Below are 16,809 nucleotides of genomic sequence, written 5' to 3'. Positions count from 1 at the left end.
GGACAATATCCATCATATCATAGACTAATTTTCACAAATGCCTAGGGTGCCTAAATGGTTTTCTTGGCTTCACTGGAGATGGCTGATAATTATAGATTTGCTTTGTTTATGTCACTGTATTCCTATTATGTTAATATGTGTGCGCAAGTTAGTTAGTAGTTTAAAACCTATACATACTTAAGGTATTCTACAAGAAGATATGTCAAAGAAATAATCAATCCTCCCATGTTTTCTTCCATATGCTACCTCTATAGCTTTTCTTCTTCCTTCCTAATTACAACCCTTAAATAGAATTCGTGCCTCATATCGAATTTACCGAGTATCATAATTCCTCCAGGTGGTAAAGATACCTCAAGACAAGTGCTGGGCATAGAAGCCACAGGACATAAATCTGCAAAGAAGTAAAAAGCTAACCTTTTCAAACAATATGGCTTCTCTCTCACTTACCAACTTTACATTTCCCTGTATGGCCCCAGAAGATGACTGGTTAGCCAGAGACCAGGTAAGATTCCTCAAGGGAGGAACAACCTAAGACAGGCACAGTCGCAGGGGGGCCATCAGGTAAGAAATTGGGGAACAACATGGTGAAGCTTAGAACCTCACCCTCCCCTGTGTTGAGAGAAAGCTTCTGCATCCATGGATGTTTTATTGCCCTTGTCTAGCTCGGATTAGCACATAGTCTACAAGCACACACATGATCATCTACAATTGCTCTCTTACAACACTAAACTATGTTTTCTACCTTTATCTTGCATCTACCTACCACTTCAGCATTTTATTAAAAATAAAAATAATAATAATAATAAAGAGAGAAATGTGGGATCCACATAGAAATCAAGTATAAAAATCAAACGAATATTCATATTTGACCTGATTCTTTATAGTTCATAATGCGTGATCAAAACCAAAAGTTTCTGTGATGAATGCCCTTGTACTGTTCACCATGTAAGAACTCATTCACTATGTAAGAATTCGTTCACCATGTAAGAACTTGTTCGTTATGCTTCAGAAGATTGGAGACTGAAGAGAACTAGGCTTGAGATGGATTAATGACTGTGCATTGAGCACTGACCCCCCTATACAGAATTTTATTGTTGTTAACAACCATTTGATCAATAAACATGAGAGATGCCCTCTCAAAAAAAACAAGAAAGAAACCTGAAACCAAAAGAATTAATGTTAACTCTCCTAAATTAGATAACTTCATTGTGATTATATAAGAAAATGTCTTCCTTTATTGAGAGAGACATATTGAGATACAGAGTTTAATGACTTGATGTCTTGAATTTGCTCTGAAATATGTTAGCAAAGAAAAAGGAATAGATTAAGCAAATGTGACAAAAATGTTGGATCTGTGTGATAGATATATTCTTTCTACTCTTATGTTTGTTTGGAAAATTTAATCATTAAAAATAATTTTTTTAAATCAAAGTAATAAATAAATAAATAAATAAATAAATAAAATAAAATAAAATGGGCAGAGAAACTGAACAGACAGTTCTCTAAAAAAGAAATACAGATGGCCAACAGACACATGAAAAGATGCTCCACATCACTAATTATCAGAGAAATGCAAATTAAAACTACAATGAGGTATCACCTCACACCAGTAAGGATGGCTGCCATCTAAAAGACAAACAACAACAAATGTTGGCGAGGCTGTGGAGAAAGGGGAACCCTCCTACACTGCAGGTGGGAATGTAAATTAGTTCAACCATTGTGGAAAGCAGTATGGAGGTACACCAAAATGCTCAAAACAGACTTACCATTTGACCCACGAATTCCACTCCTAGGAATTTACCCTAAGAATGCAGCAATCAAGTTTGAGAAAGACAGATGCACCCTTATGTTTGTCGCCACACTATTTACAATAGCCAAGAATTGGAAGCAACCTAAATGTCCATCGATAGATGAATGGATAAAGAAGATGTGGTACATATACACAATGGAATATTATTCAGCCATAAGAAAAGGGCAAATCCTACCATTTGCAGCAACATGGATGGAGCTGGAGGGTATTATGCTCAGTGAAATAAGCCAAGCGGAGAAAGACAAATACCAAATGATTTCACTCATCTGTGGAGTATAAGAACAAAGGAAAAACTGAAGGAACAAAACAGCAGCAGAATCACAGAACTCAAGAATGGACTAACAGGTACCAAAGGGAAAGGGACTGGGGAGGATGGGTGGGTAGGGAGGGATAAGGGGGGGAGAAGAAGGGGGGTATTAAGATTAGCATGCATGGGGGGGTGGGAGAAAGGGGAGGGCTGTACAACACAGAAGACAAGTAGTGACTCTACAACACTTTGCTATGCTGATGGACAGTGACTGTAAAGGGGTTTATAGGGGGGACCTGATATAGGGGAGAGCCTAGTAAACATAATATTCATCATGTAAGTGTAGATTAAGGTAAAAAAAAAAAAGAAGCAGTTCCTGTGTGGTGACCTACAATGAGTTCTACACAATGGTATAAAGGGCATATAAAAGTGTAGGCAAAGGGTTTATTTCTGCTTATACAGAGGATCAAAGACTAATTTGGCTACCCCGAAAATGAACTAAGATACAATATGAAAAAGAACTTCCAACATCACCACTCTCTGAAAGACTCATGCCAGCAGATGATCATCAAAACACCCCAACAAAGATCCACGCGCTGCTACTGGAGTAGATTCACTCATCCCACCGGTTCCTGGACTTGCCATGGGAATAAAGAAGGAGATATCTAAGCTGGCCTGTGCATACAGTAAAACAACAAATTTGACTGGATCTACACTGTTGGAACTCAACCAAGAATTAGGAGAAGTGCAAATTGTAGCGCTCCAAAATCTTACAACTACAGACTATTTACTGTTAAAAGAACATATGGGATGTGAACAGTCCCCAGGAATGGGTTGTTTTAATTTGTCTGATTTCTCTCAGACTGTTCAAGTTCAGTTGGACAATATCCACCATATCATAGATAAGTTTTCACAAATGCCTAAGGTGCCTAACTGGTTTTCTTGGCTTCACTGGAGATGGCTGGTAATTATAGGTCTGCTTTGGTTATGTAACTGTATTCCTATTATGTTAATGTGTGTGCGCAAGTTAATTAGTAGTTTAAAACCTATACATGCTGAAGTTACTATACAAGAAATGTCAAAGAAATAATCAATCTTCCCATGTTTTCTTCCGCTTGCTACTTCTATAGCTTTTCTTCTTCCTTCCTAATTTCAACCCATAAATAGAATTCGTGCCTCATATCAAATTTACCGTGTATCACAATTCTTCCAAGTGGTAAAGATACCTCAAGACAAATGCTGGGCATAGAAGCCACAGGGCATAAATATGCAAAAAAGTAAAAAACTAACCTTTTCAAACAATAAGGATTCTCTCTCACTTACCAACTTTACATTTCCCTGTATGGCCCCGGAAGATGACTGGTTAGCCAGAGACCGGGTAAGATTCCTCAAGGGAGGAACAACCTAAGACAGGCACAGTCGCAGGGGGGCCATCAGGTGAGAATTGGGGATCAACAGAGGTGAGGCTTAGTACCTCCCACCCCCCACCTGTTCTGAGAGAAATCTGCTGCATCCGTGGATGTTTTATTGCCCTTGTCTAGCTCGGATTAGCACATAGTCTACAGGCACACACCTGATCATGTACAATTGCTCTCTTACAACACTAAACTATGTTTTCTACCTTTATCTTGCATCTACCTACCACTTCAGCATTTTATTAAAAATAATAATAATAAAGAGAGAAATGTGGTATCCACATATAAATCAAGTATAAAAATCAAACGAATACAGAAACATAGAGGGCGGAGCCAGGATGGCGGTGTGAGTAGAGCAGTGGAAATCTCCTCCCAAAAACACATAGAGCTATGAAAATATAACAAAGAAAAATCTTCCTAAAATAGAGACCACAGGACACAGGACAACATCCAGACCACATCTACACCTGCAAGGAACCAGCGCCTTGCGAAGGGGGTAAGATACAAGCCCCGGCCCGGCGGGACCCGAGCGCCCCTCCCCCCGGCTCCCGGCGGGTGGAGAGAAACCGGAGCGGTTTTTTTTTTTTTTTTTTTGGCGAGCGCTTTTTGGAAGCCTTAGAGGGACGGGCCCCCGTTGCTGGGGAGGCAGGGTGGCGGGACCGGTGAGCAGGTGCCTGGGAACGGCGCCAGAGGACAAAGAATATCCCGCGTTTCTCCCTGCGGGACCGGCGGGCGGGTGCCTGAGACCGGTGCCTGAGGACGGAGGAGGTCGCGCGTTTTTCCCCTTTTTTTTTTTTTTTTTTTCTCTTTTTGGCGAGCGCTTTTTGGAAGCCTTGAAGGGACGGGGACCCCAGTGCTAGGGAGGCAGGGTGGCGGGACTGGTGAGCGGGTGCCTGGGACCGGCGCCTGAGGACAAAGAATATCCCACGTTTTTCCCTGCGGGACCGGTGGGCGGGTGACTGAGACCAGCACTTGAGGACAGAGGAAATCGCGCGTTTTTCCCCTTTTTTTTTCTCTTTTCTGCGAGTGCTTTTTCGAAGCCTAAAAGGGACAGGGTCCCCGGTGCTAGGGAGGCAGGGCGGCGGGACTGGTGAGCGGGTGCCTGGGACCGGCACCTGAGGACAAAGAATATCCCGCGTTTTTCCCTGTGGGACCGGTGGGTGGGTGCCTGAGACCGGCACCTGAGGATGGAAGAAATCGCGCGTTTTTCCCCTTTTTTTCTCTCTTTTTGGCGAGTGCTTTTTGGAAGCCTTGAAGGGACAGGGACCCCGGTGCTAGGGAGGCAGGGCGGCGGGACTGGTGAGCGGGTGCCTGGGACCAGTGCCTGAGGACAAAGAATATCGAGCGTTCCTTCCCTGCGGGACCGGTGGGTGGGTGCTTTTTGGAAGCCTTGAAAGGACAGGGACCCTGGTGCTAGGGAGACAGGGCAGCAGGACCACTGAGCGGGTGCCTGGGACCGGCACCAGAGGACAAAAAAAAAAAAAAAAAAAATCGCTTGTTTTTTCATTTTTTTTTTTTTTTTTCATTCTTTCTGTTCCCTCTCTCATTATTGCTGTTGTTGTTTTGGTTTGGAGAGTGCTTTTTGGAAGTCTTAAAGGGGCAGGACAGGTCACTTAGACCAGAGGCAGGGAATCTGGGGATCTCTGGGCACTCTAACCCCCTGGGCAGCAGGGAGCACAGAGGCCCCTTACGGAGATAAATAGCCTCCTGGCCACTCCCCCTCCAACGGGGCTCCACCATTTTGGAGGAACAGCCCCAGCCAGGCCAAGACCACAGCAACAGCGGAGATAAACCCCAAAGCAACTGGGCAGGAAGCAGAAGCCCTGTCTGCGCACAGCTGCCCAGCACAAGCAACTAGAGGTCGCTATTCTCCCAGGAAAAGGCTACAAACCAACAAGAAGGGAAGCTTTTCCAGCGGTCACTTGTACCAGCTCTGCAAACTATCTCTATCACCATGAAAAGGCAAAACTACAGGGAGACAAAGATCACAGAGACAACACCTGAGAAGGAGACAGACCTAACTAGTCCTCCTGAAAAAGAATTCAAAATAAAAATCATGAACATGCTGACAGAGATGCAGAAAAAAATGCAAGAGCAATGGGATGAGATGCAGAGAAAAATGCAAGAGCAGTGGGATGAGATGCAGAGAAAAATGCAAGAACAGTGGGATGAAGTCTGGAAGGAGATCACAGATGTCAGGAAAGAGATCACAGAAGTGAAACAATCCCTGGAAGGATTTATAAGCAGAATGGATAAGACGCAAGAGGCCATTGAAGGAATAGAAGCCAGAGAACAGGAACGTATAGAAGCTGACATAGAGAGAGATAAAAGGATCTCCAGGAATGAAACAACACTAAGAGAAATATGTGACCAATACAAAAGGAAAAACATTCGTATTATAGGGATACCAGAAGAGGAAGAAAGAGGAAAAGGGATAGAAAGTGTCTTTGAAGAAATAATTGCTGAAAACTTCCCCAAACTGGGGGAGGAAATAATCGAACAGACCATGGAATTATACAGAACCCCCAACAGAAAGGATCCAAGGAGGACAACACCAAGACACATAATAATTAAAATGGCAAGGATCAAGGACAAGGAAAGAGTTTTAAAGGCAGCTAGAGAGAAAAAGATCACCTATAAAGGAAAACCAATCAGGCTAACATCAGACTTCTCAACAGAAACCCTACAGGCCAGAAGAGAATGGCATGATATACTTAATGCAATGAAACAGAAGGGCCTTGAACCAAGGATACTGTATTCAGCATGACTATCATTTAAATATGATGGCAGGATTAAACAATTCCCAGACAAGCAAAAGCTGAGGGAATTTGCTTCCCACAAACCACCTCTACAGGGCATCCTACAGGGACTGCTCTAGATGGGAGCACCCCTAAAAAGAGCACAGAACAAAACACACAACATATGAAGAATGGAGGAGGAATAAGAAGGGAAAGAAGAAAAGAATCTACAGACAGTGTATATAACAGCTCAATAAGCAAGCTAAGTTAGGCAGTAAGATACTAAAGAAGCTAACCTTGAACCTTTGGTAACCACGTATCTAAAGCCTGCAATGGCAATAAGTACATATCTTTCAATAGTCACCCTAAATGTAAATGGACTTAATGCACCAATCAAAAGACATAGAGTAATAGAATGGATAAAAAAGCAAGACCCATCTATATGCTGCTTACAAGAAACTCACCTTAAACCCAAAGATAAGCATAGACTAAAAGTCAAGGGATGGAAAAACATATTTCAGGCAAACAACAGTGAGAAGAAAGCAGGGGTTGCAGTACTAATATCAGACAAAATAGACTTCAAAACAAAGAAAGTAACAAGAGATAAAGAAGGCCACTACATAATGATAAAGGGCTCAGTCCAACAAGAGGATATAACCATTCTAAATATATATGCACCCAATACAGGAGCACCAGCATATGTGAAGCAAATACTAACAGAACTAAAGAGGGAAATAGACTGCAATGCATTCATTGTAGGAGACTTCAACACACCACTCACCCCAAAGGATAGATCCACCGGGCAGAAAATAAGTAAAGACACACAGGCACTGAACAACACACTAGAACAGATGGACCTAATAGACATCTATAGAACTCTACATCCAAAAGCAACAGGATATACATTCTTCTCAAGTGTACATGGAACATTCTCCAGAATAGACCACATACTAGCTCACAAAAAGAGCCTCAGTAAATTCCACAATATTGAAATTCTACCAACCAATTTTTCAGACCACAAAGGTATGAAAGTAGAAATAAATTCTACAAAGAAAACAAAAAGGCTCACAAACACATGGAGGCTTAACAACATGCTACTAAATAATCAATGGATCAATGAACAAATCAAAATAGAGATCAAGGAATATATAGAAACAAATGACAACAACAACACTAAGCCCCAACTTCTGTGGGATGCAGCGAAAGCAGTCTTAAGAGGAAAGTATATAGCAATCCAGGCACACTTGAAGAAGGAAGAACAATCCCAAATGAATAGTCTAACATCACAATTATTAAAACTGGAAAAAGAAGAACAAATGAGGCCTAAAGTCAGCAGAAGGAGGGACATAATAAAGATCAGAGAAGAAATAAACAAAATTGAGAAGAATAAAACAATAGCAAAAATCAACGAAACCAAGAGCTGGTTCTTTGAGAAAATAAACAAAATAGGTAAGCCTCTAGCCCAACTTATTAAGAGAAAAAGAGAGTCAACACAAATCAACATAATCAGAAATGAGAATGGAAAAATCACGACAGACTCCAAAGAAATACAAAGAATTATTAAAGACTACTATGAAAACCTATATGCCAACAAGCTGGAAAACCTAGAAGAAATGGACAACTTCCTAGAAAAATACAACCTCCCAAGACTGACCAAGGAAGAAACACAAAAGTTAAACAAACCAGTTACAAGCAAAGAAATTGAAACAGTAATCAAAAAACTACCCAAGAACAAAACCCCGGGGCCGGACGGATTTACCTCGGAATTTTATCAGACACACAGAGAAGACATAATACCCATTCTCCTTAAAGTGTTCCACAAAATAGAAGAAGAGGGAATACTCCCAAACTCATTCTATGAAGCCAACATCACCCTAATACCAAAACCAGGAAAAGACCCCACCAAAAAAGAAAATTACAGACCAATATCCCTGATGAATGTAGATGCAAAAATACTCAATAAAATATTAGCAAACAGAATTCAACAGTATATCAAAAGGATCATACACCATGAACAAGTGGGGTTCATCCCAGGGATGCAAGGATGGTACAACATTCGAAAATCCATCAACATCATCCACCACATCAACAAAAAGAAAGACAAAAACCACATGATCATCTCCATAGATGCTGAAAAAGCATTTGACAAAATTCAACATCCATTCATGATAAAAACTCTCAGCAAAATGGGAATAGAGGGCAAGTACCTCAACATAATAAAGGCCATATATGATAAACCCACAGCCAGCATTATACTGAACAGCGAGAAGCTGAAAGCATTTCCACTGAGATCGGGAACCAGACAGGGATGCCCACTCTCCCCACTGTTATTTAACATAGTACTGGAGGTCCCAGCCACGGCAATCAGACAAAACAAAGAAATACAAGGAATACAGATTGGTAAAGAAGAAGTTAAACTGTCACTATTTGCAGATGATATGATACTGTACATAAAAAACCCTAAAGACTCCACTCCAAAACTACTAGAACTGATATCAGAATACAGCAAAGTTGCAGGATACAAAATTAACACACAGAAATCTGTAGCTTTCCTATACACTAACAACGAATCAATAGAAAGAGAAATCAGGAAAACAATTCCATTCACCATTGCATCAAAAAGAATAAAATACATAGGAATAAACCTAACCAAGGAAGTGAAAGACTTATACTCTGAAAACTACAAGTCACTCTTAAGAGAAATTAAAGGGGACACTAATAAATGGAAACTCATTACATGCTCATGGCTAGGAAGAATTAATATCATCAAAATGGCCATCCTGCCCAAAGCAATATACAGATTTGATGCAATCCCTCTCAAATTACCAGCAACATTCTTCAATGAATTGGAACAAATAATTCAAAAATTCATATGGAAACACCAAAGACCCCAAATAGCCAAAGCAATCCTGAAAAAGAAGAATAAAGTAGGGGGGATCTCACTCCCCAACTTCAAGCTCTACTACAAAGCCATAGTAATCAAGACAATTTGGTACTGGCACAAGAACAGAGCCCCAGACCAGTGGAACAGATTAGAGACCCCAGAAATTAACCCAAACATATATGGTCAATTAATATTTGATAAAGGAGCCATGGACATACAATGGCAAAATGACAGTCTCTTCAACAGATGGTGCTGGCAAAACTGGACAGCTACATGTAGGAGAATGAAACTGGACCATTGTCTAACCCCATATACAAAGGTAAACTCAAAATGGATCAAAGACCTGAATGTAAGGCATGAAACCATTAAACTCTTGGAAAAAAACATAGGCAAAAACCTCTTAGACATAAACATGAGTGATCTCTTCTTGAACATATCTCCCCGGGCAAGGAAAACAACAGCAAAAATGAGCAAGTGGGACTACATTAAGCTGAAAAGCTTCTGTACAGCGAAAGACACCATCAATAGAACAAAAAGGAACCCTACAGTATGGGAGAATATATTTGAAAATGACACATCCGATAAAGGCTTGACGTCCAGAATATATAAAGAGCTCACACGCCTCAACAAACAAAAAACAAATAACCCAATTAAAAAAGGGGCAGAGGAACTGAACAGACAGTTCTCCAAAAAAGAAATACAGATGGCCAAGAGACACATGAAAAGATGCTCCACATCGCTAATTATCAGAGAAATGCAAATTAAAACTACAATGAGGTATCACCTCACACCAGTAAGGATAGCTGCCATCCAAAAGACAAACAACAACAAATGTTGGCGAGGCTGTGGAGAAAGGGGAACCCTCCTACAGTGCTGGTGGGAATATAAATTAGTTCAACCATTGTGGAAAGCAGTTTGGAGGTTCATCAAAATGCTCAAAACAGACCTACCTTTTGACCCAGGAACCCCACTCCTAGGAATTTACCCTAAGAACGCAGCAATCAAGTTTGAGAAAGACAGATGCACCCCTATGTTTATCACAGCACTATTTACAATAGCCAAGAATTGGAAGCAACCTAAATGTCCATCGGTAGATGAATGGATAAAGAAGATGTGGTACATATACACAATGGAATACTACTCAGCCATAAGAAGTGGAAAAATCCAACCATTTGCAGCAACATGGATGGAGCTGGAGAGTATTATGCTCAGTGAAATAAGCCAAGCGGAGAAAGAGAAATACCAAATGATGTCACTCATCTGAGGAGTATAGGAACAAAGGAAAAACTGAAGGAACAAAACAGCAGTGGAGTTACAGAACCCAAAAATGGACTAACAGGTACCAAAGGGAAAGGAACTGGGGAGGATGGGTGGGCAGGGAGGGATAAGGGGGGGGAAGAAAAAGGGGGGTATTAAGATTAGCATGCATGGGGGGGAGGGAGCAAGGGGAGGGTGGGCTGCCCAACACAGAGAGGACAAGTAGTGACTCTACAACATTTTGCTAAGCTGATGGACAGTAACCGTAATGTGGTTGTTAGGGGGGACCTGATATAGGGGAGAGCATAGTAAACATAGTATTCTTCATGTAAGTGTAGATTAAAAATTTTTTAAAAATAAAAAAAAAAAAGAAAGAAAGAAAGAAGGAAAAGGGGGATTACTCCTTAACAGGATAAAACTATTGGTAAATCAAAGATCAACGCATGCTTTAAATATCCTTAATGTTGATCACTTAAAGGGTGTCAGATGATCAGCTATGGAGGTACTCTTTTCTGATAATATTCCTTTCTCTTAATTTAAAAAAAAAAAAAAGCAGTTACTGTGTGCTGACCTCCAATGAGTTCTGCACAGTGGTATAGAGGGCATGTCAAAGTGTGGGCAAAGGGTCTGTTTGTTTCTATGCAGGAGATCAAGGCCTAGCTTGGATACCCAGAAAATGAACTAAGATACGATATGAGGAGGAGCTTCCGGCATCAGCACTCTCTGGAGTACTTGTGCCAGGGGATGATCATCAAAAAGCCTCCACAGGGATCCGGACGATGCTGCGGTTGTGGCTGCATCCAGCCCACCATCTCCTGGACTTGCCATTAGAATGAGGAGGGAGATGTCTAGGCTGGCATGTGCATACAGTGAGACAACGAATTTGACCGGATCTGTACTGTTGGAACTCAACCAGGAGTTGGGAGGGGTGCAAGTTGTAGCACTCCAAAATCTCATGACTATAGAATATCTATGGTTAAAAGAACATATGGGATGTGAACAGATCCCAGAAATGGGCTGCTTTAATTTGTCTGATGGTTCAAGTACAGTTGGAAAATATCCATCATATCATAGATAAATTTTCACAAATGCCTAGGGTGCCTAAATGGTTTTCTTGGCTTCACTGGAGATGGATGGTAATTATAGATTTGCTTTGTTTATGTCACCATATTCCTATTATGTTAATATATGTGTGCAAATTAGTTAGTAGTTTAAAACCTATACATACTTAAGGTACTCTACAAGAAGATATGTCAAAGAAATAATCAATCCTCCCAAGTTTCCTTCGTATGCTACATCTATAGCTTTTCTTCTTCCTTCCTAATTACAACCCTTAAATAGAATTCGTGCCTCATATCGAATTTACCGAGTATCATAATTCCTCCAGGTGGTAAAGATACCTCGAGACAAGTGCTGGGCATAGAAGCCACAGGGCATAAATCTGCAAAGAAGTAAAAAGCTAACCTTTGCAAACAATATGGCTTCTCTCTCACTTACCAACTTTACATTTCCCTGTATGGCCCCGGAAGATGACTGGTTAGCCAGAGACGGGTAAGATTCCTCAAGGGAGGAACAACCTAAGACAGGCACAGTCACAGGGGGGCCATCAGGTGAGAATTTGGGGATCAACAGAGGTGAGGCTCAGAACCTCACCCCCCCTGCTTTGAGAGAAATCTTCTGCATCCGTGGATGTCTTGCTGCCCTTGTCTAGCCTGGATTAATACTTAGTCCATAGGCACACACCTGATCATCTGATCATCTACATTTGCCTTCTTACAGCACTAAACTATGTTTTCTACCTTTATCTTGCATCTACCTACCACTTCAGCATTTTATTAAAAATAAAAATAATAATAATAATAGGAGAAATGTGGGATCAACATATAAATCAAGTACAAAAATCAAACGAATATTCATATTTGACCTGATTGTTTATAGGTCATATTGCATGATCAAAACCGAAAGTTTCTGTGATGACTGCCCTTGTACTGTTCACCATGTAAGAATTTATTCACTATGTAAGAATTCGTTCACCATGTAAGAACTTGTTCGTTATGCTTCAGAAGATTGGAGACTGACGAGAATTAGGCTTGAGATGGATTAATGATTGTACATTGAGCGTTGACCCCCTCTATACTGAATTTTATTGTTGTTAACAACCATTTGATCAATAAATATGAGAGATGCCCTCTCAAAAAAAAAAAAATCAAACGAATATTCATATTTAAACTGACTGTTTATAGTTCATAATGCATGATCAAAACCGAAAGTTTCTGTGATGACTGCCCTTGTACTATTCACCATGTAACTTATTCACTATGTAAGAATTTGTTCTCCATGTAAGAACTTGTTCGTTATGCTTCAGAAGATTGGAGACTGACGAAAATTAGGCTTGGGGTGGATTAATGATCGTATACATTGAGCATTGAGTCCCCTATACAGAATTTTATTGTTCTTAACAACCATTTGATCAAAAAAAATAGGAGAAATGGCCGCAAAAAAAAACAACAACAACACAATGTGATCTAAAAACTTCAAAGACAAGCCAATCTGCACTGCTTAAACCTCATTTAGGTCCCAAGTCTTAAAAATGTACTATAAAATTATAAGGCATTGGAAATGTGAACAATATGATGATATTAATGAATTATTACTAATTTCTTATAGGTATGACACTGGAAATGAGTCACATTTTTTAAATGGTGTCCCTATACTTTTGAGATACTTATCAAAATATTCACAGATGAAATGTTACAGTGTCTTGAGATTTGCTTCAACATACACTGGAGAGAAGGGCAATAGGTAGACAGGTATACAGAAGAAGTGGTCATGAGTTGGTAATTGTTCACTAGACTGTTCTCTCTTTTGTGATTTTCAAATTTTTCTATTAAAAAAGGACAAAAGAGAGGAGATATTTCTATGCCACAGTACTTTACTGTGGGCGAACTATCAATCCCGCAGGTAGGAAAAACCCATTTCAACTGTATTTTCAAGAAACAAGGAGGGGGAATTAGAAGTACAAACTGGTCAAAAGGTATAAACTGCACGTTCAGGATAAATAAGTACTAGAAATATAATGAACAAAATGATGCTTATTGCTAACACCGCTGTATGATATATAGGAAAGCTGCCAAGAGAATAAATCCTGAGTTCTCAACACAAGGAGAAAATCTTCCTTTATTCTTCTATCATTTCTTTGTATTGTATGTATGTGAGAAAATAGATGTTAGTTAAATCCATTGCGGTAATCATTTTACAACATATACAATTCAAGTTATCATGCCGTTTGCCTTAAATTTATGAAGTATGTCAATTATTTCTCAATTAAACAGGAAAAAAGAGAAAATGATTGAAAATACCTAGGACATCCCCCCCTTCCATCCTCAGCCACTTCTTCTGCCTTAATTAGAATCTTTGCAGAAGAAGGCTTTCATCCTTAAAGCCTTTACCTGAAATAGCCATTTGTTGATTTCCTTTCTAATTTGTTTGGCCTTAGACCTAATGATATTTTTCTATTAAATTTTAAAACATTTTTATCTTTGATTGAAAATTGCTCCTTGAAGAATATATTGATCAATTTCCCTTGGCTTGTCAATTTCACTTGTTCCTGATAAGAAGGCAGAAGAGACAATGGCCCAGCACTCTGAGCTTGAGATAGAGACTCCCTGTCATATTAAAAGAAAGAGATTTTCAGGGAGTGCCTAGCCTCAGCCCTTGTTCCAGAGCTAGGCTAGAAAACCACCCCACCTGAACCCCACATGGGTCCTTAAGGGAAACAATAACTCTAAGTTCCTGACTACAAACCATGTGAGAGGCACAGTAACAATCACTTTACCTGTAGTTATTCAGTCATTGCAACAAGCCAAGGTGACAGGTACTATTATTTATCCCCATTTTGCTGGGACTTCCAGAAAGTCACTTTCAAGTCAAGTAACTTGCTTTAAATCCACAGCTTTATGGGTCACAGGCAGGATGTGAACTCAGGCTGTCTGGCTCCAGGGCCTGCACTTAAACCAAGCTGTATGAGCTCTTGGGTGGGAACCAACTTATCACATCTTTCTTGTGGTATCAATAATGCTCAAGGACCAAACCTGAATTACGCCAAAAATCATTCACTCTGGCAACAGAAGCTGGAGTAGCTCTCGGGAAACCCCCTTGGCAGCTTCCTCATTAGGACCATCAATTTCACAAATCTTGTTCTTGACTAGCAAAACAAAAGGCACACAACTTGTAAAAAATGATCCACAGAGATAACCCAAAAGTGAAAAATGAAGAGAGACGGATCCCTCTGACCTCCTGAAACTCCTGGGTTAAAGGCTAGGGCCAAGGGGGCTGGACACAAGGACTCTTCAGAGGCAATCCCACAGAGAAGGGAAAACAGAAGGTGAGGGTAGGTGGGTGCTACTAAGTAAATCCAGATCCCAGTTAGGCAACCTGAGAGGCTTCCCTGAGTCACTCCCACCTCCACATGCAACACCCGGGAATGACTTAGCACCACACCACCAAGAGATCTTTTCAGAGGAAAGGACTGAGAATACCATCAAGTCCAAGGACTAAACTTCAAATACACTGAGGACAAGCTGTCCACACGCACTTCCCTGTCCCTCCCAACCTCCCCACCAAAACTACATCCCTCACTGATGGGAGGCAGAGGGGCGGACTGGGAAAACCAAAGGATGGTCCCCAGATGGGCTCAGCATTGGACAGGAAGGGAAGGTTTGCAGGCATGGACAAGGGAGACCTCAAATAAGCTAGGAAAAGAACTGGAAGGAGCTGGAGAATGAAAAAATAACCAAAACATAGCAGCAAGGACCAGAAAGGAAAACAGGCTGACTGGGAACAACTGGTGACTGGAACAGCAAAGCGCTTGGTGACAGGAGACAAGAGAATAGAAGGGACAGGGGAGACGAAGCGGCTGGAGAGCTCAGAGACCTCTGGGGACAGAGAGCCAGGAGGTCTAAGTCTCCAGGGATGACACTCTGTCTGTGTGGAGCCTGGAGCGAATGGGAACAAGAGCCTTGGTGGTGGGAATGACTGGGGAGCAGGGGGCCGGAACTGGGTCTCAGTAGGCTGAGGAGTTAAGAGGGACTGAGACCCTGGAGGTCTGAGGACTGGGGGCCAGGTAACCGGGCAAAGAGGTCGGAGCACGGGCAGAGGCAGGAAAACGGGGGGGACAGATGTCTAGGAGCGGGTTGTAAGCGATGGACAAGAGTCAGGGACTAGAGAGACGCCTGAGAACTGCGGGTGTCCCGGGCCAGGAACTGGGCGTGCCTGGCATCAGGGAACCGGGAGCTTTGCAACGGGGGTCTGCGGAGAGCGGGACGCGCGGACCCCAAAGCCGGAGGTGGGTCACAGCGGCGTCGCCGCCACTCACCGTTCATGGTGCCGCTGCCGGGCCGGTGCCTGCCCCGCGCGCCGCCACTGCCGCCACTGCGGCCACTGCCCCCACGGAGCTCCAGACAGGCCGGGAGACAGCGCGCCCCGCCCCGCCCCGCCGGCCGCCCAGCTCCGCACCCCGACCCGAAGCGTACACCCGGGCGCTGTGGGGGCCCCGGGGCTGCGGTTCTGGGCGTTCAGCGAAGCCGCGGGGCCCTGGCCGGTGGGCCCCCCTGTGGGAGCCCCCGGAGCGTCAGGAGGCGGCCGGCCACAGAGGACGCCTCCCCGCTGGGCGGGCTCCCACAGCCGTCGGACACCGCGAGCCGGGCCCCGAGGAAGGAGACCACATCGCTCCAGAGCGCCGGAGGCCGAGAGGGGAAACCGAGTCGTGGGCCAAAGCGTGGGGACAAGGAGGCGGGCAGCCCAGCAGGGCCACTCGGAGGACACGACTTTTGAGCTGAGATCTAAATGAGAAGGAGACAGGCCCGGAAGAGAGATTGAGAGAATCTGAATTTGAGCAAATCAGATCAGATATAAAAATTCTGTGCTGTCTCTTGCACCTTTTCTTTTAAAATCTTAGGCATAACTACTTATTAGAATTATAATTTTACATATGCTTATGATACAAATATGGAATATTTGCTACCTATTCTGTGTTTAAGATTAATCGTAAACATTTTACCACTTGAGCTAAAGATACTCATTGTGAATAAGCTCTGCAAGATTTCACGTTGCGTTTTTATATCATGAAAGTCTGAAACTTGATTTTTCATTTTAAATTAAACAGGATGTGGGTACTGTGGTCCTGGGAAAGCTGGAATCAGGATCCATTTGTAAAGGCCAACAGCTTGTGATGATGCCAAACAAGGTAAGAGTAAATAATACTCTTTCTCATTTAGATTTTCTCTTCAAAATATTAGCAAGGAGCCAGAACTTTTCAAGAGCTTAGGGATTTCCATTAAAAACTTGACATTAATAAAATGTAATCCTGGATTTTAACAGTTAAGTATAGCATTTAATACAGAATATATGTGATGGTATAGTTGTTCAGTGACAAATGGGGAAGGGTCAGTATTAGCAAC

At 42.0% G+C, this 16,809-nt stretch overlaps 1 protein-coding gene across 1 annotated transcript in view; it reads left to right on the top strand.

The window, feature by feature from the left end:
• Positions 1-16,809, top strand: part of LOC140844015 (uncharacterized) — a 153,669-nt gene that overhangs the window by 53,952 nt on the left and 82,908 nt on the right. The window contains exon 2 of the mRNA XM_073214884.1: positions 16,515-16,595. Coding sequence (XP_073070985.1) covers positions 16,515-16,595 — 81 coding nt within the window. The remainder of the gene's footprint in view (positions 1-16,514; positions 16,596-16,809) is intronic.

Source organism: Manis javanica, chromosome 10, assembly GCF_040802235.1.
Source record: "Manis javanica isolate MJ-LG chromosome 10, MJ_LKY, whole genome shotgun sequence".
Lineage (NCBI taxonomy): Eukaryota > Metazoa > Chordata > Mammalia > Pholidota > Manidae > Manis > Manis javanica.
Note: the sequence above shows the minus strand (reverse complement) of the source record. Positions and strands in the feature narration are given on the sequence as shown.